This window comes from Lytechinus variegatus, chromosome 2 (assembly GCF_018143015.1).
Source record: "Lytechinus variegatus isolate NC3 chromosome 2, Lvar_3.0, whole genome shotgun sequence".
Taxonomy (NCBI): Eukaryota; Metazoa; Echinodermata; class Echinoidea; order Temnopleuroida; family Toxopneustidae; genus Lytechinus; species Lytechinus variegatus.
This window is the reverse complement of record NC_054741.1, coordinates 30,283,966-30,307,054: the sequence shown is the minus strand read 5'-3', so window position 1 is coordinate 30,307,054 and position 23,089 is coordinate 30,283,966. Positions and strand designations below refer to the sequence as shown.

At 33.5% G+C, this 23,089-nt stretch overlaps 2 protein-coding genes and 1 long non-coding RNA gene across 4 annotated transcripts in view; 2 read left to right on the top strand and 1 right to left on the bottom strand.

The window, feature by feature from the left end:
* Positions 1 to 1,613, top strand: part of LOC121409733 (dentin sialophosphoprotein-like) — a 137,247-nt gene extending 135,634 nt beyond the window's left edge. Inside the window, exons 34-35 of the mRNA XM_041601640.1 lie at positions 1,190 to 1,471; positions 1,507 to 1,613. Of these exons, the coding sequence (XP_041457574.1) occupies positions 1,190 to 1,471; positions 1,507 to 1,613 (389 nt within the window). The remainder of the gene's footprint in view (positions 1 to 1,189; positions 1,472 to 1,506) is intronic.
* Positions 1,219 to 19,910, top strand: LOC121407810 (FH1/FH2 domain-containing protein 3-like). Of its 2 annotated transcripts, XM_041599027.1 has the most exons (12): positions 1,226 to 2,283; positions 4,773 to 4,781; positions 6,655 to 6,813; positions 7,043 to 7,225; positions 8,164 to 8,283; positions 11,028 to 11,189; positions 11,736 to 11,851; positions 12,351 to 12,425; positions 13,157 to 13,349; positions 14,035 to 14,158; positions 16,145 to 16,300; positions 18,624 to 19,910. In XM_041599027.1, the coding sequence occupies exons 1-12, from the start codon at positions 1,630 to 1,632 to the stop codon at positions 18,710 to 18,712; spliced, it is 2,040 nt and encodes a 679-aa protein (XP_041454961.1). In that variant the 5' UTR covers positions 1,226 to 1,629; the 3' UTR covers positions 18,713 to 19,910. The 2 variants fall into 2 exon arrangements, with proteins under 2 accessions (XP_041454962.1, XP_041454961.1); XM_041599028.1 differs by lacking the exon at positions 4,773 to 4,781 and having other exon boundaries at positions 1,219 to 2,283.
* Positions 18,851 to 21,956, bottom strand: LOC121407811. The gene is made up of 2 exons (XR_005968954.1): positions 19,391 to 21,956; positions 18,851 to 19,333 (listed from the first exon to the last, which is right to left on the bottom strand). It is a non-coding gene; the product is annotated as an uncharacterized LOC121407811 (long non-coding RNA).
* Positions 21,957 to 23,089: the final 1,133 nt, after the last annotated feature.

The window sequence follows — 23,089 nt, the reverse complement described above, 5'->3', positions numbered from 1 at the left end:
ACATTCGGCCTTATCGTGAAATTTGGTGTTTGTGCGTTCGTTGTGTACAAAGTCAATGGGAGTGGATCACCGCCGTTGACGAAATAAACGGCAGTGAATGGACTGGTGACAAAAACTACGATATTGCCAAACATTCCTCTGAAACAGCATATTTTCAGCCATGGTCCATGCCAGTGCTCCTATAATTTAATCGCCTGAGTCCTGACCAGTATCTGACTGAAGTCTTTTTTGTGAAGAAAAATCTGCTGGAATTGTGCAAAAACATTATTTCTAAAATAAAGACTTTTTAATTTTAGTAGTCATGCCAAAATGCATGATTCTAAAATTATATCAGATCTGTATCTGTCATCTGACCTGAATGCATCGTCAGAACAAGTACAGATTAGTTTCCAAACATGCTTACCTTGACTTTTGACTGGATCAAACAGCGTAACCTGCATCGGCAGCAAGTGAATGGGACCGTACAGCTTGGAATCAGAGCAACACAACGAAGACTGTCGAGTGGACAAAATCGGTCTTTCCAGTTCATAATTCAATAAAAATGGACAAAGTAACACAGTTCTGGTTCTCTTATAGTCTGAAGATGTCGAAATCGGATATCACAACACATGAAGAAAACGGTAAATTCGAAGAAAAATAGAGACCAGGAAGGTGTATCAGTGTATTATGCACAGAGAGATAGTGTGAAGTCGATCATGTGACGTCATTATTCTCGACTGTTTTCGATCGCGTGAATGTCTGCCTGGGGGCGGCTGGGGGGCTGAGAAGGGTCTCTATTAATTTCATTTCTTTTATTTCCACGACATCTGTAAGACTTTTTAGTGACATATTTGTGTATAAAAAGACAAGACCTTTCCATTCATATATAATTAGTTTATAATCATCACTTTCGTGAATTTTCTTTGTGTGTATACTTTAAAGCAAACCAAGGCTTGTTTTTTCTTTTGTTAACCAATTTATGTTAGGATTTCTTGCAGTATCGCATTTGAAGTCATCACAGAACAATTTTTCTGACTTGACAAGCAATCTTTGTCAGAGAAAATGTCCTGTTTTATATATTTCAGGGTCTTTTCTAGATGGGTTTGTTGTATTCCTGACTAGTTTCCGTGAGTTAGCAAATGATGATATGAGACTCGAGAAAGATATCATTGCCATTGTTCAATTTGTTTTCCTCTCTTTCTTGTTATAGTGAAAAAACCTCAAATCCAGATAGAAGAAACCGAGGAGAAGAAAAAGGAAGAAACTTCAGAAAATAACAAGAACAAGGAACCAAGTCAAGAGGAGAAAGAGGAAGTAGTTGTGCCTTTGAAACCAGTTGTTACAGATACTAAATCTGCTGTCAGGACTACAGACAAAAATGAACAAGCACCAAAAGTGATTGTTGAAAATGGTAAGGCCGAGACTGATCCGTCAGATCGCGGGAATTTATTGTCCGTGACGACCAGTGATCAGGAAGAGAATGGTTCATCGGGTAAGGTGTCACGGAAGATATCGACTACCTTGCAGAATGTGAAAAAATTGGAAGAGCGCAAGGTAGAACTTCAGGAAGTGAAAGAGAAAGAGGAGGAGGAGAAAAAGAAGTTGCAAGAGGACAAGGAAATCTTGAACAATAGCGGTGCTGTTCAGTCTATGCATAAACAGTTACAACAGCAACAGGAAAAATCTGAGGATCAGAAGGAGAAGACAGGACCACGTGGGGATGTTAGTGGGAAGATCAGTCAAGCCATTGAGGGTATCAAGGTCAGTAATGTCGCTCCTAAGGCACCGGAACCTGTAGCGCCCAAGGAGGATGAAAGCAAGAAGGAAGAGGAAGCTTGGGAGGAGGTTCTGAAGCTTAACGATCGCGAGCTGCGGGTTAACAAATGGGACTTCACCGATCTGTGTCGGGATGATGACAAAGATGTCCTTAAGCCGATCCCGTTGATGATGGGTATTGTACCTCACATGACTGCTGCTGATGGGGCACCACCACCACCACCTGTTCCTGGTCTAGGTGGACCCCCTCCACCACCCCCTGTCCCTGGTGCTCCACCTCCACCTCCCGCCATTGGGGGGCCAGGGGCACCTCCACCACCACCACCAGTCATCGACAGCAACACCTTCCCCAAATCAAAGAAGAAGAAGACCGTCCGCCTCTTCTGGAAAGAGACCCAGCCAGAAACTATGACTTTGGGAAGGAACGGTATCAAATCCACCATTTGGACCCAGCTGGATGATGTCAACCTCGACAGTAAAAAGCTAGAACATCTCTTTGAGTACAGAGGAAAGGATCTTATTACAAAGGTATGTTTATATCCAGTTTTAAGCAGCAATCATTCAGAATTCTATATAGAAACTAGAAATTATATAGAATTTGGAAGATAGAACAAGGCTAACCTAGAAGAAAAAAAATCTTAATAAAAAGAGTTTATGTGGGATGATATTTTGCTTATTCAAATGATGTTAGGAAAATGTATAAATGTTTTAACATGCCACATTATAAAGCCTGGACAACCAATGTATTTGTTTATGAATGCAATAAACAACACTTATACAGATAAGTGTCTATAATTCTTTCAAACTAATGAGAACTCAACTCGAAACAAAAAAACGTGCATCGCATGCAAGATATGAATGCAAGATACGACTGGTAGCTTTAACACTCTTATGAATACAATTAAAACCTGATGCAGCCTGGCATGTGTAAGCTCTGTAATTATTCTCACAAAATGTTATATTTTGTGTAGCATGTCAAGAAATATGCAACAAATTCTAACAATATATTTACCTTAATGATTTAACCAATATGTTTCGAAAATAACTTCCCTTAGGAAAATGAATATGTTGTGTTACTGAATACATGAATAAAATTTTTTGAAGTGTATTTAACTCTATGACAGTAGAAAGATACTTCTGGGACAATTAAAGGCCACCGCACACCTTGACACTGGTCCATGATCTGATTTTGCAACAAATGGCATTTTGCTCATTTTCTGACAATGTGAATAAAAGTCTCTTTTCATTTGAGGCCAATACTATCGGAAAGCATACTTATAATTATATAACAATTATTTAGAAGTAAAGGACAAATTGACATCATTGCGACTAGATATTAAATTTGCTTTTATTCTTATAAGGATAGTAGCATAGTAATAGATTAGAGCATACATGTAGGTATTTATGCAACGACTTAGAACATTACACAGATATCCCATGTTTCAATATTATAAAATTCTACTACATTTTATTCCATCTGTATTCTGTGCGGTGGCTTTAAATATCTTGCTCTTTTTCAAACAACAGATTTTATCATCCTTAAATTGCTTTTATCAATATTTTTTTACATGTATATGAATTTATGCATTAACTTTATATACATTATTACTATATCGCTGTGTTGTTTGTGAGTTTGAAATTAGTTTTCAAGGTTTATTTACATTGAAATATATTTTCATATCCATTGTTTAAGTTATGTTGACTTGTCATTCAAATTTGAAATGACTTCAAAATTGTTGAAGTTTTCTAGTACAATTAAGTAATATGATCCATGCTTTTATCCCTCTCTTTAGAATCCCGCATTGTGGACAAACTACTTGTATATTGCAACCTAAAATACCATTATATATTATTGCAAAATCAGTTTAACTGCTTATATATAGCAATAGACCAAAATTCAAGAATTTTTATTAGCAAAGTCCCATTAGAGCAAGCCAGTTTACAAATAAGTAGTATGCAAATTATTTGGTGAGAAAATCAGCGAAATATGAATTAAGTATCGGTTTATATCACAAAGATTGAGACATACAAGATACAATATGATAACAGATGTGCAATGAGCTTGAGCCACAGTTCCATTCGTTTTCTCTCTGAGTTGAATAATATCATTTATGAAAGTTAACAAAATTTAGATTAAATAGAAAGAAATGGCAGTTATCTAGTTTTTGGTTAATGTCTAAGATTAGGCAAATTATACATTGTGATTTGATTAGAAAGCCCCCCCCCCCAAAAAAAAAAAGTATATTAGTGCAAATTCAAGTGTTTAATTTTACATATATAAATTTATATATACTTGAGCCCCTGCAATGCAATATTTATCTGCAATTCTTCAAACATATAGTTTTAAAAAAAATTATATTAACCTGAATCTATTTTTGCAGCTAGCCTTATCCTTAGAATATACAAAAAATGATGTAATAATGAAATTAAAATAATAAGACCTTTTTTATTGTGTCGATGAGATTGTTAATATTATCCAGAGTGTATATTCACTCAACTTCCTGGCACTCAACACAAGGAGCCGATGATCACAGCATCGCAATACTCTTTGTCACTCTTTTGGTATACATAGTTTATTTTTAAAATGTTAACATCATTGCTAGAATTGCCATAATAGAGTAACCCTATTTTGATTTTTTTTCTCAAATGATGATAATATTAGCTGTTCTTTTATGACAAAATTCCAGTAATCATCTTCTGGAGAGAAAAATATCTTAAAGGTCTTATTATATATACTGCCTGTAGCATGTCCAAGTTGAAAGGTCTTTAGGCATGATGTACTGCCCGTGTACTAACAGCCCCCCTCTTCTTCTCCCCTTATTTCTCTTTTTCGTTTTTGTCTCGTCTTGTCTTGCACTGTCTGTTGTAATCTATTTTGTTTAATTTTTGTGGAAACACAAAACAAAAAAATGTCTCTGCTGCCTTCTATGCAACGCACGTGTGCACACATACACTTGGTGTTCAACCGCTACTACAATACTACTTCTACTACCTCTGCTACAATTATACTACCACAGGATCATCAGGTTTGTTATATTTTTATTTTTTGATCAAAGCCCCAGTCCCAGGTTTCTTATAGTGATATTAATGATGATGAAAATTAATGACTGTACCTTGAACACTAAGAAGTTTCCATATATATAAGGAATATAACATAATAATAAATAGTCCTTACTTTCTCGGTCCATATGAGGAAAAAGATTAGGTTGAAGAAAGTACATTTCTTCCATATTCATCACTGTCTGATGGGATTTTTTTAATGATTTAAATTCCGGAATTAGAAAAAAAATGTTAACAGGATAAATTGCTGTTTACTATTAATTCCATGGGTACTGAACACTTTCAATAATACTACATTGAATACAAATAATAGTAAATGTAATTTTTTCTGTCTATAATACTATTGTTTTCTGTTATACCAAATATTTTAGGTCAATCATTATGATATTGAATATTTTGGTAATACCTTATATGATACAACAAATAAATGAAAGGTGCCAAATTACTCAACATTATTGCTAACAAACTACATTTGTTGTTATAAGTCACCTGGAACTGGGACTGGATCTCATTATTATCCATTTTAATGTTTATTTGTTTTATTTCTTTATGTTTTATTTTATGTTGGTTTATTCATGTTCATTTATTTTGTCTCAATGTATATTTTTTTATGATTATTTTCATACTACATTAATTTAGTATTGATATTGTTTATCTTGTTTGCACCAAAATGAATGTCATAACATGCACTAATGAACGTTGAATGCCTAATGATTAGATCTCAGTACGGTGTTTTAATTTAAGCTTAACAAGAAAAATGTGATGTTCTGATAATGTATTCTATTACTTATACTTGGGTTATATTTCACTCTTGTTTTTTTTTTTTCAAGGGGATATCTTGGTGATTTAGAAGGATCATCTGATATTTCTGGTGGAGATGAGTTGATTATAGTTTAAGAATTGATCTTTTTAATCCCAACTAATGTTAATCATTGATTGAAATATTAAGTGAATCGCAAATCACTGCCTCACTGCCTATTTAATCAGACTGATCTATTCACTGACTGTCATTTTGAATCAATCAACAGATTTAAAATCGATTGGTCCAAGTTTAATGTGGAATAGTTTTAGTTTTCAGTTCATTGTTGTGTGGTTGAATGTCGAGGTGTTATTGCATTTCCAAAATTGTCTTTCTGTAGATAGAATTCCAAATTTGTATATAATTTATTTTGCAATATTCTTAAAGTGAATTCATCAGTCTGTCTTTAATCTTAAATAGTATAAGCACAATGTTGCCTCTCTGCAAGTCTTCATTAGAAAGAACATAGCTGCATTTTGTCATATAATAGCACACACAAATTGGTAATAATGCCAAGGAAATGTACTTTTTTGTTCCGATTATTGTACTAGTGATGATTCAGATGAAAGAACTTCAATTATTATTATTTTATTTATTTTTTATTATTATTATAGTTATTGTTATTATTATCATTATTTCACTTATTTTTTATTATTATCATCATTATTATTATTAGTATTAATTATTAGTATTGTTGTGTGTGTTCTTCTTCAGAAGAGGCATTGGTTTCAATAATGCATGTTGCTGAGAATTTTCTATTATCGGAATTAAAAAAAACAGTGATAAGAATTTTGGAGAGCCTTGATGCCTCAAGGAAAATTTATATTCCCCAAGGTAGATCACTAAATCCTATATTAGTAATAAGTTGATATATCTCACTGGAAAAAGAAAAGTATTTTACTTGTCACTGTACTTAATTCATGAGTTACAAAACAAATATTTAAGGAAAAAAAGATGGTGGGTGGACGAAATCCTCAATAAACTACCTATGAAAATAATTCAAATTCTAAAATAGAATTCTACTTCCTTCGAATCTACAGAAAGCGATGGAGGCAAACAAGAAGAACTTCATCACGGTGCTAGATCCTAAGAAATCCAACGCAATCAACATCGGACTAACTGTACTCCCACAACCAAGGTCCATCAAACAAGCTATCTTGAATATGGATAGCATGGTGATGAACAAAGAGGGTGTGGAGGTGAGTTTAAAGATTGGAGAAAGGGTAAAATGAAGTATAAATGAGGGTATGTGTGAGACCAGTTTGGGATGTTTGATCGATTCAATGAAATTAAAAAAAGTGAGGGCGAGTTGAAGAAGGAGAAAAATGGGTTGAGAGACTTTGGTCAGGACATGATCCACTTTAGATATTTGACTTCCGTAATTAAAGGACAATATTCCTATGATCAATTCATTTTTTACTCCTTAAGAAACTGTTGAGTATGGTACCATCAGAAGAAGAGGTTGCTAGGATACAGGAAGCCATGTTAGCAAACCCTGATGTGCCTTTAGGATCAGCTGAGCAGTTCCTTCACATGTTATCGACCATCAGTGGTTTGGAAGCGAGACTCAATCTATGGCTCTTCAAAATGGACTATGATAACATGGAAGAGGTAAATGAAATAATTTCTTTCTCAAAGTAATATGCTGTTGTTAGCATGACATGACCTTATATCTCTTTCTTGGTAGAAAAATACTTCATTTTCACATTTGAAGGAGCAGATTATCTATCAAGTAATATCTTGCCATTATCCTAGCTATTTAATATGAAGCCTCTACACCTTTGTCTCCTGGGTATAAAGAGGCAAATGTAAATTCCTGTTCATAGCTCATTAAGACTATGTCATGGACTAATCCAAAGACCTATGTATTGTCTTATACCATATAGGTAATTATACCATTACATATGTCAGGTACCAATTCCAAGACCTTTGTAACATCTTATACTATATAGGTCATTACCATTACATATGTCAGGGACCAATCCCAAGACCTATGTAATGTATTATACCTTATTGGTCATTATACCATTACATATGTCAGGGACCAATCCCAAGATCTATGTATTGTCTGATACCATATAGGTCATTATACCATTACATATGTCAGGGACCATTATGAAGACCTATGAATTGTCTTATACCATATAGGTAATTATACCATTACATATGTCAGGTACCGATTCCAAGACCTTTGTAACGTTTTATACTACATAGGCCATTACCATTACATGTGTCAGGGACCAATCCAAAGACCTATGTAATGTCTTATACCATATTGGTCATTATACCATGATATATGTCAGGGACCAATCCCAAGATTTATGTATTGTCTTATACCATATAGGTCTTTATACCATTACATATGTCGGGGACCATTATGAAGACCTATGTAATGTCTTATTCCATATTGGTCATTATACCATTTCATATGTCAGGGACCAATCCCAGGCCATTATACCATTACATAGTTTGAACGGTTATACTTGATTTGATCTGCATTTAGATAATTATTTAATTGTTCTTTCTTTTAATTACCCTGTGGTTTACAGGAAGTTGCAGAACCAATGGCTGACCTGAAGAAAGGCATTGAAGACCTGAGAGAATCCAAAACTTTCAAGAAGATCTTATCAACGTTGCTTGCCATAGGAAACTTCTTGAACGGTGGAAGAGTAAGTCTTCTGTTCATTATTCAATTTCATTCTTTTATCCTCTAAAGTTTTTTTTTGTGTAATTTACATACTGGTATTTACTATGAATATTAGTATGATAACAGGGTATGCTGATATAACCTCTCCCCTTTCTCCTTTTTGTTGGGGGAGGGGCAGAGATTGTAGTATTTGCTACCATTTTGAATAATCAATTAAGGGTATGCTCTTTTTCTTTGACATTTTTTATACAAAACAACCAAAGCTAAGACATTGACACTTTTATTCCGAATCTGAATATTTCACTTGTATCAATGCCAAGATGTTTGGTACTTTAGTTATCAGTTGGTTTGAATGGAAGCATCATGACTATGCTTCATACACTTGCTAGTTTCTGTGCATGAAACAAGTGAAATTTCTTGTTTTTGTATTTGCTAAGTTCTTCAGTTCTCACAATATTCTCTTGTTATCATTGGCAAATTTTAGAAGCTTGTTTACCTTGCCGATAGCAATCAAACATTTTTCAAATTGTTTGTGTTGCTATTGATAGAATCCATTTTTTAATGATGATAGATGTTCAATATCACTCAAAACAATTTTCCTCCCCCTCATCCATTTGTTATTTTCAGACTGTACGTGATAACAAGTTCTTTAAGTATAAAGACCTCATACCAGGGCCCCATCTTACAAAGAGTCACGATTGATTGATAGATTCAATCAATCATATCTCTATGGAAATCCATCAGTGTCATAATTTTTTCTACACGAAATTTGCAAACTGTCCTTTTGCAAAGGAGAACACACCAAATAGTCCAGAAATCAATGAATTTATGAATATACATAATATATATAAATATATATAGAACATTTTTTGAACAAACATGCATTTTATATGTTGACTTTGCTGGATTTCTATAGTTGCAATCGATCGGATCAATCGCAAATCTTTGTAAGATGGGGCCCAAGAAGCATGCAATGTACAACAGGGCTTTATGCTAGCTGGGGTTCACTCACAAATTTTGATTCAGAAATTTGTGTAAATGGTGGTTTGTAATCATCAAATGACCCCGAATATCAGCGATGTTGAGCCCTGTGTACATTTCTGTTTGTTTATGAATATATAAACCGTACATATAAATAAATATACTGTCTGTATAATGATGAAATGATTAAGTGTTCACATCAAGCATGAGATTTCAGTTTGTTTATTAGTATTTGATGAGAGAACATGTAAAATTACATTTAAAATGCCTTTATTCTTCAACCAATTATGATTATCTGGCATTGATTTTGACTGTAGGCATAAAGATAATACTTGTAACTAAAATATTGTTTTTACTTTTAAGTGTTATCAAACAAATAATTGAATATATGGTACTTTTTCTCTGAATACCATATTTCAACAAAAAATTAATGTACAAAATTCTTTTAAAAATTTTTTTCCCACCATTTCTTAGTTGTTCTACATGAAAACCTTTTTATGCAAATCACTTTGAATATCTATAATCATAGAGCCATATATGTTTATTAAATTGTAATGGTTTCCAGCTTGTTCTAGAATTTTGAACCATTGCAAGAATTCAATGGATTCTCGTAAACAGTTTAGTAAGATTTAATCATAAAGTTCTATTTTCAATTTTGCTTAAACTAGTTAGATTAGATTAAGCATGAATTTAATAAGAGTGCTGTGTGTTTCCAAAGTTCATTTCCTAACCATATAGTGGAATGAATATATTCATGTGAAGTCAACATGATACATGTGTGTAGAAAATAGTGTTCATTGAGTGAATTCTGGTCCTTTCCCATTGGGAGCATGCAATATTTTATGAATTTGTCCAACAGTAAATAGATTATTACAGGAATAAAGAATGTATTAGGAAAATTTAGTAAGAAGTAAGATGTATTTTTTATCATGGCATGTTTAAATTGTTTGAAATAAAAACAAAACTTATTTAATCCATGCAACTCTTTTTTGTGTTTATTTATTTAGTAAATATTTATATAGATAATAGGATATTTCGGTCCATAAATTACATAAGTAGTCCGAAAAGTCCTTATTTTTCAGAAGGCAAAATCGTGATGAAAAGTCAATCGTAGTTTTAATACCTGATACAAGTGTTCCCAAATCTTAGAGTACCAGGGGGCACAAGCTATTCATTTACCTGCAGATTTACAGGAGGTTCATCACTTTATGACTCTTTAAAGGTTTTGTAAGATTGTCTGGTTATTCTTGATTTTAGTCCCAGGAATGAATACATAATGATCTGTAAGGTTGAATAATTTATATAATCTATATTTGGTACCTATGTAGTAATTGCTACAGATGAGCTCAGAAACTTAATTTACTCAGGATTATCCCACAAATAATTTTTATTTATTAATTTTACTTGCTACTGTAACACAAATAAAACTGTCTTCAGACTGACAAATACTATTATATTATTTTTAGTGACATTGGGTGATTTCAAGTTCAGTTTTTTTACAAGATTTTAACACCAAACATTAAATGAAGATGTTCCCGAAAAGTCACTCACTAGTTGTTGAGATGTCAATAATGTGATCTGGATCAGTTTTACAAACTCTGAATCAATTTTGGAGGTAGGGGAAGCAATCCAAATTTCAACACCAACACCAAGGCCATCACCGGACGTGAAATCACCCAATATTGGCTGGTTTCAAGTTGGAGTTGGTTTTGTTTCTGTGGCTGTATTGCAATGTCACCTCCATACGTTTGAGTCCTAAGCAAGTTTTCCTTTGGTTTGATTTAGGCTGCTGGTTTCAACCTAGAGTACTTGAGTAAGGTTCCAGAAGTCAAAGACACAGTCCACAAGCAATCGCTCCTTCATCATCTTTGTGCAACGGTCATGGAACAGTTCCCTGATAGCTCGGACTTCTTCTCAGAGGTTGGAACTATCTCAAGATGTGCAAAGGTTAGTGAAGGTGGTGACCTTTGACGGTAATGGTGATGGTGGTCATGGTAGTGGATGTTGTGGTGGAGATGATGTAGATGATGCTAGTGGTGGTCTGTTGGATGGTGATGTGATGGTAATGATGATGGTGGTGGTGATGATGATGATGATGAAGGTGATGGTGGTTGTCTTGAGGATGGTGATGGTAGTGATGGTGGTGGTGGTGGTGGTGGAGATGGTGTTTGTGGTGGTGATTTTGATAGTGGTAGTAGTGATGGTGATGATGATGATGATGATATTGATGGCGATGATGATGATGATGGTTATGGGTGGTGGTGGTGATGATGATGATGATGCTGGATGTGGGTGGTGGTGGTGATGATGATGATGATGATAACGATGCAATGAGAATAATAAAGAAGGATGAAGATTGTAGTAGGGGAGAAAGTGACAAGTATGATGATGATCCGATGATGGTGATAATGATTGATCTGGATCTATTTCATAATTGACCACCATTGAACTAAATATCCTTTGGATTTCCCATTCTTCTTCTTTCATTATTAGGTTGACTTTGACCAACTAACAATCAATCTTGCCAAGTTAGAAGAACAGTGTAAGGTGTCTTGGGACCATCTTCAAGTCATTTCACAACATGAGAAAACATCACAGAATAAAAACAAGTAAGTATATTCTTAGGTGGAGCAACCAAATTCAATTTATATACCAGCCGGTAACAGATGCATCTTTGATTCTGATGGTATAAAAATGAAATATCAACAGCAATGTAGATTGATATCAAACTCGACCCATTATGATCTCTAACTGCATTTCATGAAATATCCACTCTATTATTAGTTAAATGAATTCATGCTGTATTTATTCCTCATTCTGGGTGGGAATGTAACAAAATTGGTTTACTCTCACATATCTTGTCAAATATGTACCAGTATTTTATGATGTTTTAGCCACTACACTAGACCCCCCACTGTGATTCAAACCTTCGACTAAAGCCGGTTATATAATTGTGGAGTAATATGCATGTTAATGTCAGACTATTAGCTCTGTAATACAAGGACCCAGCATTATTACTGCTGATAACAGCTCTTGTAATTGATATTGTAATTGTTATTGTTTGTGATGTTTTCTTTGATGATGTGTTTATCTTTCCTTTCTTGCTAGGTTACATGATTTTCTACAAGATTGTGCCAAGAGAATAATAGTACTCAAGATAGTTCACAGAAGAGTCAGCAATAGGTAAGCATTTATAGTGACATACTTTAACCATCTGGTTGGGTTTATTTTACTATCGCTAGTCTAGTTGACACTGTATGGTATCTGTAAAAAGGGCATGATTTTATGAAGCTTGTTAGCACTGATAAGTTGTTTTTCTTGAACAGTTACTATAACAACCAGGTACCTTGGAAGCATTTCACGAAGCACATGGTTAGTGATTTAAACAGACAATTGTTATAAGCTACTGAAATCCTTGCATATGATTGGCTCAGAATGAATTTATTGAAGAAAAATCAACAACAAACTCTCATGAAACACTCCCCATTGCCTCTCACCAAATCAGTACCAAGAATTTCACAGAAATAGAGCATACAATTTTAGACAGTATTGACATTTTTTCATTAAACTCTCAGACAAGTTTGATAAATGCATACTTTTTTTATGAGGGAAATTCCACTAAATAATCAACTTTTTTAAGTCTTTACCACTTCCCATTTTGTCCATTCTTACCTTATTTACAAACTTTTATATGAACTAGAAAACAAAAGATGAATTTCTTTTCAAAATTCCCACATGGAAGATATCAGTACATACTTTTCTTAATCATCCTATGGAAAAAATAATTATTTATTGACGAAAAAATCCAAAATTTGTTTTCTGTTCTAAATTCTATGTTTTCTTTCATCAGCGTTCTTCTATTTGTTAGTTTTGAAGTCCTTAATTTCCTTAATGATTATTTTGCCCTTTATCAGATTTAACAAGTTCTTATTGTACCTGGGTATGAGTACGAGTGCAGCCAGGGAGGTCAAGATTAGTGACTTCTGTCGTATTATCAGTGAGTTTGCTTTGGAGTACCGTAGCGCTAGGGAACGCATCATAGAACAAGAGAAGAAGAAAGCCAACCACCGGAAGAGGAATAAGACAAGGGGCAAGATGATCACAGAGGTTAGATTTTTTTCCTTTTTTTGTTCTTTGATCTAACATATTGGTTATTTAAAAGTTACTCTTGTGGTCAGTAATAATTAGTATTGATATTTCTATAGTGTCTTTCCACAAAATGCAAAGCGCTTCGAGGTACCATCCCCAATTGGCATATGGAATGAATTTCCTGGGCAGTGACAGATTTGGTCTTATATAAGCCCGGCTCACACTCTTCGATTCGTTGTGATACGTTTTTCAAGAAATCACATATTGCATTAAATATGAAAGTTCCAAGAAGTAAAATTATATTATTTAAAGTTTGGCATAATGTAAGGAATACTAAAATTATTATACTTTCACTTTTTGGCAAGCCCTTTGGTCGGAGTAAAGTCCATATCAGCTTCAAGTCGCAGCCGATGATGACATCATTACGATTTGGATTTGAATTTGTTTTATTTATTCATGGAGGCTAGAACTGAATTTTGACTTCAGTCATCCTGCCACTATTCTGAACTCTGATCCACAGGATTTTATTAGTTGGAATGTCCATATCAAATGAAATCACAATTTATTTGAAATTGGGATTGCAATGAATCAGATATTATGAGCCAGGCTTGTACAAAGGTTAGGGGAATTGCAGAATTCAGTCAGTTTGACATTTATTTCTAATAAATTCTAATCCTATTTCTCGATACCAAAAAAACAACAGAACTTTTCAATCAGTAAAGACAGTGCAGAGGATGCCAAGTTAAAGGAACTACTTAGCACCCAGCAAGGAACAGCGCCGGGCGATGAGACGTTACAGAGCAGACAACGAGCTAGACCTTCAATGAGTACGTACATTCAAACTTTAAAGGGATGGTCCAGGCGGAAAATATGTATATCTTAATAAATAGAGTAAAATTCACAGAGCAAAATGCCGAAAATTTCATCGAAATCGGATAACAAATAATGAAGTTATAGAATTTTACAGTTTATCAATATTTTGTGACAACAGTTATATGCACATCGGCATGAATATTCATTAGGTGGGCTGATGATATCACATCCTTACATTCCTTTTTCTTATGTTATTACATGAAATCATAAATGTTTCATTTTTTCATACATGTGTATATGATGTGTCTCCATTATGATGAAATAAGTTGCAGCAAGAAATATATGCACATAATCACTTGTCAATCAAATTGTTTTGTTTTGAGATATAAATATCTCCAGCCTGGATCATCCCTTTGATTCTTTGCCTGCTTTGTTTGACTAGAGTCACATACAGTAGACCGCCAGGTTCGACTCAAGTCACATTCTTTTTCAATACACACAGAGTGTATTAAGTCAATTGTTCATACACATAATCACAATAGTAATGTGTGCATCACATTATACCGTGTTCACATAAAGCTTTTCTTTACAATAAACCAATCAAAAGCTATTGTGAGCTGAATTGGCATACAGTAGTCCATGCAAACCCCTCTTCAAGTCGCACCTTGAAATCAAATTAACGTGGGGTTGGAGTGATTCTGTCCATGGCGGGCAAAGAGTTAATCATCACCTGTCTGTAAAGACCAAACCCCTCTGGCATGGGAGCATTTTCAATAATAGGTGTGATAAGCGTTATAAGCTACTGATAATTCTTTTATCTGATTGGCTTGAGAGCAGAGTAGTCAATGAAAATCACTGTCGAACTCTTCATCGAATTACCCCCTGGAGAAGCACAAAATAAAATGATTCTACACCCCTTTTCAGCTTGAGAACCGCTGTTAAATGTTTGTTTCCGAAGGGTGGGTTGTGTCTGTCTGCTTGGTGCAAATTATCAACTATGATCTGTCAGATTACTAAGCCATTGTTTATCTGCAACAATAAAAGTAGTTGTGGGAATACACTTCCACTTTTCCAGTAATGTACTGTTCAAAATTTGTTTAAAATATTGATATTAGGAAAATATCAAAACAATCTTGTTGATGTATTTAGAATTTGATAACATAAATAATAATTTTATAATTTACAGTTGGAATGCATTTTTTATTCCACTATGTGCACGTTGAATATGTTTTAATCATGTTCTATTCATAATGGAGTGTGCAAGTTTAAAATGATATATGCTGACCCCCCTCCCCCCCAAAAAAAAAGAGAAAGGAATAATGCTTGAACGGAAATATTGAATTTTCATATCATAAACTTGCGTTAAATTCTTGAAAGGTTATAATTTTAATTTCTGTATGCTTATATTAGTATGCAGGCATGATAATGTTAATGATACATGGTTGAATGAAAAAAAAATTAATCAAATATATATTTGAGTTGAGTATATATCCAAATGATACTGCTTGTATCCGTGTTGTTTAATATAAGCAATATTGAATTTCTGCATTTTGTTTGCATATTACGAAAATGTACTAGTTGTGCACTATTTGTCTTCACAAGGCTACTGCATATATATGCATATATACGAAATTAATTGCACAAATATATTTTGAAATGTTCATGTGTATAGATAAAAGTAATACTCAACTGTTAATTTTGTTAAAAGTGATATGCAAGGTTTTGATAATTCAGAAAAGAAATTATTTTCCAAGGTGGTTCATTATCTTTGGATTTATTTTTCGAATAGTGCACTTTTGGCTGGATCGTATCTCTGAATGCTATTATTTTACCAATTAATGACAAGTTTGAAATCATTTACTCATTACCATATTTTGATCGTGCATCTTTTTATTTTTTATAATCTTATTTGCATGACCTCTTGCATGACCTTTCTCCAACCATCTGCAACCTTGGTCACATCAACGTGCGCATCTTGAATGACTGGTGCGCCCTCGTAGGCGGCCGTCTGAACATGAGCATGACGGCCGATGAAGAAGTGGCCGATGAACAAACTGATGAAATGATCCAAATTCTTGTCAACACAGCCAAAAATACCAGCTCACGATCTGCCCCGCGAGAGCGTAAACGCACTCGCAACACCAACCGGAAATCTCGTAAGTAACGAAGTGCATCTGTACGTGGTGCATTGTGGGTATGGAACCATGACGCATACTTCCAGTAGGTTTTTTTTTAAAAGTGCAATGGAAAATTCAAATTTCCATTGTGTTGTAGAGTATACAGAAGAGGAATATCATGAAGCATATCACTTGTTGGCTGATAAAACCTTGTACCTCAAAATTTTAATATTTCTATGACAGCTCAGACTATGGTAGACTCTAGCGTTATAACATGGGCAGCAACCATCTTTTGCCTCGAAATAGTTCTTCACAGGTATCAGGAGACTGTTTTTAGATTACGAGACTGCCACCATTGGTATAATTTAAAAATACAGCCTTTTTTTGGCTATGATATGTTGATATTACTCTTTTGTATGATATCCTGGAAGAATCAAATCTACATATATTTTATTTCATACATGAGCAAAAATCAGTTTAATTGTGACTGCATGGTATATAGTGCATTAAAACAGGTTCTTAATCATATTCCATGTATTTTCAAGCATTAGAGTTGGCATGTATAAAATGGCATCTTGATTTAATAGAAAGATGATTCTCGTTACAACTGACATCGTGTTTATGACAGACATACTTGTTTATTCATATATTCACTAATCAATAATTTTTCAACTCCAGATGTCCAGGCAATAAATACAATTATTTCCATTAATATAGAGATAATTTATATAATTTCAGAATAGGAACAATACTTCCAAAATATCTTTAAATACCGGAAAAAATGGACCTTTCGTGATAAAAAAAAATTACTTCTCTTTTTAGACTGGATGTTGTCAGATATTAATTGAAGGAAGTTCACATAGTCAATAAGTTTGAAAGTAATTCAATGAATGCATTAAGTTTTCTTAGAAAAATTGAGTTTATCTATGTTTCACTTTTTTGGTTATTTTTTAAAAATAAAATATGACCATTTTATGACCCAATGGGAATCATGGTATGATTGAATGAATAATGCATGCATCAAATGCAATTTTCAATATATGAGCATACAAATGAGAATGTATTGCATTTGAATGAATTGATAGGTTACAAGTCAACAGGTTGATCCCAATGATAGTCAAATCTTTAGCCTTTATTTTTATTCTACTATATTTAGATAATCATTGATGATTGGATTTATTTACAGGTTAAAGGACAATCAAACCCAAATAAAAAGTTGTTTTTATTGGAAGAAGAAAAATCAGACAAGTACATGGGTGAAAGTTTGAACAATATCGAACAAACAATAAGAAAGTTATGAATATTTTAAAGTTGCAAAAACTGGTAATTACTATAACCATGAATACTTTGAAGTATCCACATTGGTGATGTCATAGTGATGTAAGGCAAGGACTACTCTCCCATTTACTCCAATACATAAAATTGTTAAATTTGTAGTTTTTTTCAAAAGTTTTATTCTAAATTATATTTTTCTTTCATGAGGATATAAGGCATTATACTACATGGAATATATTTGGATTACTGCCCCAGGGGAATAGGTACAAAATTCGTTATAATTAAGTACATGGTCTATTTGGGAAAGATGCCCTTCCTATTTGTCATCATATACTTATCCAGTTGCCAATTTGAAATTTACATAGTTTTAGGGATCTTAGTTTCAAAAAAGTCAGAACTTTCTTATTGCTTGTCCGATTTCTTTCAAACTTTCACTATTCAGTTTAACTTATTTTTTCTCCCCCACAACACTTTAGGACTAAGGTTGGATTCCCCTTTAAATCTACACCTTGTAGAACTTCTTATAAATATACTGCTCTGATTTTTTTTTGTAAATTAATCTTATGAAAACATATATCAGGCAATGTATGGATGAGAAATTTTGAAGAAAAAAAGAAGAAAGAATCCACACCAATGGCTGTTTAATATGACACCCTTTCCTTGCTATTACAAAGACGTGCAAACACTGCCCCACCTGTTTGAGCCATTCTAACCAAAAGTTATTGACTTCTCCAAGATTTGCTTACTACAGTCATGTATAAACATAAGCTGATTATTTCTTTGTGATCACTTTCAAATCTTCAAATTGGTATTTTAAAACAATCTTTAATTTTTAGACTGTCTACTCAAATTTATTACCTGGAATTGGTATAACAATACTGGATAGAAGTTTGAGACCTTATGAGAAGGTTGGAAAAAAAACCCAGATGAAATAATGCCAATTATAATTGGTAAATGGTCAAACTTTCACAACAAGTACAATTAACAACTTTTTGTGATTATAATAGATAATTGACTGATTGCACATTAAACCAAAATCTGTGTGCTGTTTAATATTTTTTGTTTTATTTTGATCCCTATTTTACAGTCAGGAGAACACTGAAGAGTGGATTGACGGACGCGGAGAGACAAGCACTGGGTCTCTTACATGCCAAGTCCTCGGAAGTCCATGTATGATGACCAACTGCCTCTGTCCCTATGCTAAGGACCGGTATACCCCCTTCTATCCATCACCAATAGCACATTGCATCATTGGAGAAAGACCAGGAGAGGATGATCAAAGAATGCTCGTTTGACTTTGAGATGAAGTTGTTGAGTGCATTATAGGTCACACGCACCAGATTCTTCATGTTTCCATTATCATATTCTCAATGTCTGTTCGGGCCAGAAGGCTGTTAACCAGTCACCTTATGTAACTGTGTGGTCCCTGTGCAAAGTCTGTGGAAATTACAGAATTCCAGTGTGGTAGGGTTAAAATCTCAGCTGTGCCAAGAAGTGTTAACCCTTTGAATACTGGGCTCTGTGAATATGTCTTTATCCCGGGATCATAGAGTATGGATTAAAATCCCTTCAGGTTCAATGAGGATAATCTTGTTGCAACGACTCTCAGAATCCTGAAAGTGAGGACATGAAATGATTGAAATGCACCGCAGGATTCCCTTGGGTGACTCAAGTTTGGTGTTGGGTGTCAGTGTTTAAGAACGTGAATCAAGGTTGTGAACGACACTGACTGTGAGTCTGCAAGACTGATACCAACCGTATCATTGAGACCCGAACACCTAGTGACATTGATCCAAACTCATCCCAAGCTTGGTGTTACGCTTGGTTATTTCTGTAACACCTTCTAACACCAACCTCCAACTTTTAACACTAAACTTTAAAACACCCAGTGGATATTTCTTGTGCATCTCAAATATTTGTGTTATGCTACCCATTTGGTAATGGGACTCCTACTCATGACAGTAACATTTAACTTATCCTTTGATGAATTTAAGTATTCACAAGTTGTGCTCAATTAATTATTGCAAAGCTTTATCCTTTGTCAAAGCTTTGCTGTGAACATATGATGATAAATAGTTTTCTATAAATGTCCTTTTATTAGAAAATAATTGTTATATTGAGCTCTTTTTTAAATCTGAATAAACCGTTTCTCTGCTTGGAGAACAACAAACGTGGCCTTTGAAGCAATCTCTATCAGTATTTTCTTGATGAGGGTAAGTCATAATGTGAAACTGTGTGATTTGATATGAAGGGGGATATCATGATATTGTGGCATTATAGATACTGAAATTGTCTAATGCAATCATGTGATTTGATTAAGAGGATAATGGATCAAATGGCGTTGATAATCAATACGTTGTTACCAGCTGAGAAAGCACAAAACTAAAGACGGATATTTATGAAAGAAAAAAAAAAATTGTGAACCAGGAAGTTGAGCTTCTTTTCATCTATTTTTTTGGAATAATTGTGATGTTTTATTGTTTTTATCTCACAAAGAGTTTTATATTTGCAAATGGGTATAGTGGGTGGAAGATGTAGTGTGCAATTTTGGTGTTTACCTTGTTCATTTTAGTGTGTGTGTCTGTTTCATTTGAATTTACAAATCAGAGATATTTTGTACATTTTTAAGAGATATTAGTCATCTTCTCTGCCATGCCCTATGTAATTATGCTTGAGAAGCAAGGAATTAATACTAATTAAAATAGAACCTATATATATTCTTGCTCTTCGGCAGGAGTTTTCAAACAGAATTATGATAAAAACCATCAGTGGTAGAATTTTGATAGTATCGTCGATGCATTTTATTCTGAAATTGAAAAGAGATAACAATTTTACAGAAAATTAGCAATATAAATCTGCCACAAGTTGTATTCTGAGGGTTGTCTGAATGTATCTGTTGAAGAAAAAAAGGAGAAAATTATTAATTTCATTTTGAAATATCATCATATATTTTAAAGACTTTTCCAGTGCAGTTTGAAAGTTGAATAATGTGTAGTTTGACTTTCATTTTTTTTCAAATTACAAACAGTAAAATATATAAGAAATATTGAATAAAAAGTGTGAAAAGAAATTGAATGACAAAAAAAAGTTGATGAATTCTTTTGTCATAAATATGTTGATAAAATATACTTTTTTTCTATGCAAGAAAAATATTGAAATTTGTCTATAGAGTTTTGTTCTTCTGTTAATCATATCAAAAATAAATATTCAAAAGCATGGGTTGTATATTTTCTACTTCGAAATGAATTTATAAATGTGATTGTAAAGAGATTTCTTTTTGTAATGTAAATTATTGTACTTATGATATTTTATCTCATCTTTGCATTAATTAGAAGGATTTTACCTAATGCAAATTTTGCTGAAATCCAGAATTGTTGTCAATAAAAGACCCATGTGGTTGTGGCTTTCAAAAAAAAAGGAAAGGAGGGAGAATAAGAAGTAGGAATTCATCATAAAGGTCTACAATTCATGATTTTGTGTTTGTGTAACTCTTGTTACTATCTTATCTAATGTTGTAATGATGAAACTCATTGCTATTTATGATGATGTAGCATTTGTAATGATTTTACTTCCATATATTCATCACCGACATAGCAATTAACTATATGCAATTGATGAAATTTACAATTTAAATCAACTACATCCCACTTTTATTTTTTTGTGTGTCAAGTTCTAATCAACTACATATCGATATTAATTTTAGCAGGATGTTAATAAGGTGAAACAATTGTGAATTGAAAGAAAATTCTCAGAAGTAAGATATCACTTTTTTTCTTTTATCAATTACCAATACATCATCATGAAGGGGAATGATTAAACAAACTTTCAAAGATATCATCATCTAATATAATGATATGATAGCATTGGAAGTATCGTGCTCAAACATGAATGGTAGATCTTTAGGATTTATCTACATCTCTTGCAAATGTAGAAGGCCTCTGAGTTAAGGGTGTGTTCTGATTGAGTAACAGTGTGTTGTCGTTTCTATTATTATATATAAACAAATCAGGATGTTTTATACATTTATGGTATATATATATGTTATTCATTACATGTAGAAAGCTTGCCTTTGATACATTTTGCAGGTGACAATGGTTTTGTTTTGTCCATGCATGGCACATACATTGTTTTATTTAGATTTTTCAGATGTTCTTTTTTTTGTTTTGCATTCCATTTCATTGTTCAGTACATCTGAAAGATTAGTTTTTACTTTTAATTCACCCATTTAGGATTAATTTGCTAGTACACTTTATTCATGATACAGAAAATGATTTTATTGTATTCAATGAGAAATACACGTAAACCATTATTGGCCTGCGTCCATTTCATCTTTTTTATGACAAACGCTACCCTGCATTTTACCATCAAAGCTAATTTCATTCAATTGATACCATGAAAACCATTACATGGCTCTAGCCTTTTGTGATAGCTAGCCCATGCCACAGAACCCCATAATGTGATGCTTCAAAAGTATTGTCCCTTGTATTTGATAAGCTGTACCTAGATAGTTGCCAGAAATGATTTATTTATTTATACTCCACGTGCATGAACAATTTCTTTCTTAGAGTACAATTTTGTGTAGATTGTGTGCAATTTTGATGTGCAAAACATGTGCCTGCAAATTTTTACTCTATAATTCATAATAAAAAAAACCCCACAATTCTATGGGTTAAAATGGTCTTCTGTCAGTCCCCATTTCTTTTGATGCTTCTTGGGTTTCTTTCGCTTCGAGATTGTAATCTCCCAGACGCTCATATTTGTTATTGTCACAATCATTTTGCAAAGATGTAGATGAAGATGTCACATTTTAGAAGAAAAAAATATGAATAATAAAATTTAAAAAATGTGCTTCCATTTTTTTCCTTGAATAACGTTTCTGTTTTGTTTTTATTTTCTAATTTTTTCTTCCACAAGTTTTAATGATAATGAAAGTTAATAGGAAGTGATTAATAGAGGAGAGAGTTTTTTTTTATCGATGACAAATACAACAACCTCTTGCAAGCCAGTTGGATCCTACAATTCGATTGGGTTAGAGCAACTTGCAATAGATTTATAGCATTTGTTATTGATAGGAAGTTTCATAAATCAGAGGTAATATGAGGAAGAGGAATTTGTAGTGGTAGGAGAGAGAGAGGGGGGGGAGTGACATTGTGTGTATAACAATAAGAATATAGACATATTTAATTTTGCGATCTAAATTTGTAAGTACTGTTGTCCCAGGCGGTGACACAACATACACTGCAAAAATTCCGGTGTTGACATTGTGAGGTTCATGCACAAAACATTTCTTGAAAATTTGACTAACGGGAATATTCATACTGATTTAGAAGGGCATTCAATCGCGGGGGGCACCGTACCTCCCCACATTCTCACAACCACTTTGCCCCCAGATTTAGTAATTTTACGGGAAGATCAGAAAGAGATAGTTATCACCGAATTAACAATCCCATTTGAAACCAACATTGATGATGCACACCAAAGGAAAGTCACAAAGTATGAGTCGATCGTCAGGGATATCAAAGAAAAGGGGTACATGGTGTCATTTTACGCTGT

Bases quoted from the DNA above. Each gene is read 5' to 3' on its own strand.
- LOC121407810 (XM_041599027.1), top strand. From the start codon at position 1,630: ATGCATAAACAGTTACAACAGCAACAGGAAAAATCTGAGGATCAGAAG. The intron at 13,350-14,034 runs GTTAGATTTTTT...AAAAAACAACAG, and splicing joins GGGGCAAGATGATCACAGAG to AACTTTTCAATCAGTAAAGA. The intron at 16,301-18,623 runs GTAAGTAACGAA...CCTATTTTACAG, and splicing joins CAACACCAACCGGAAATCTC to TCAGGAGAACACTGAAGAGT.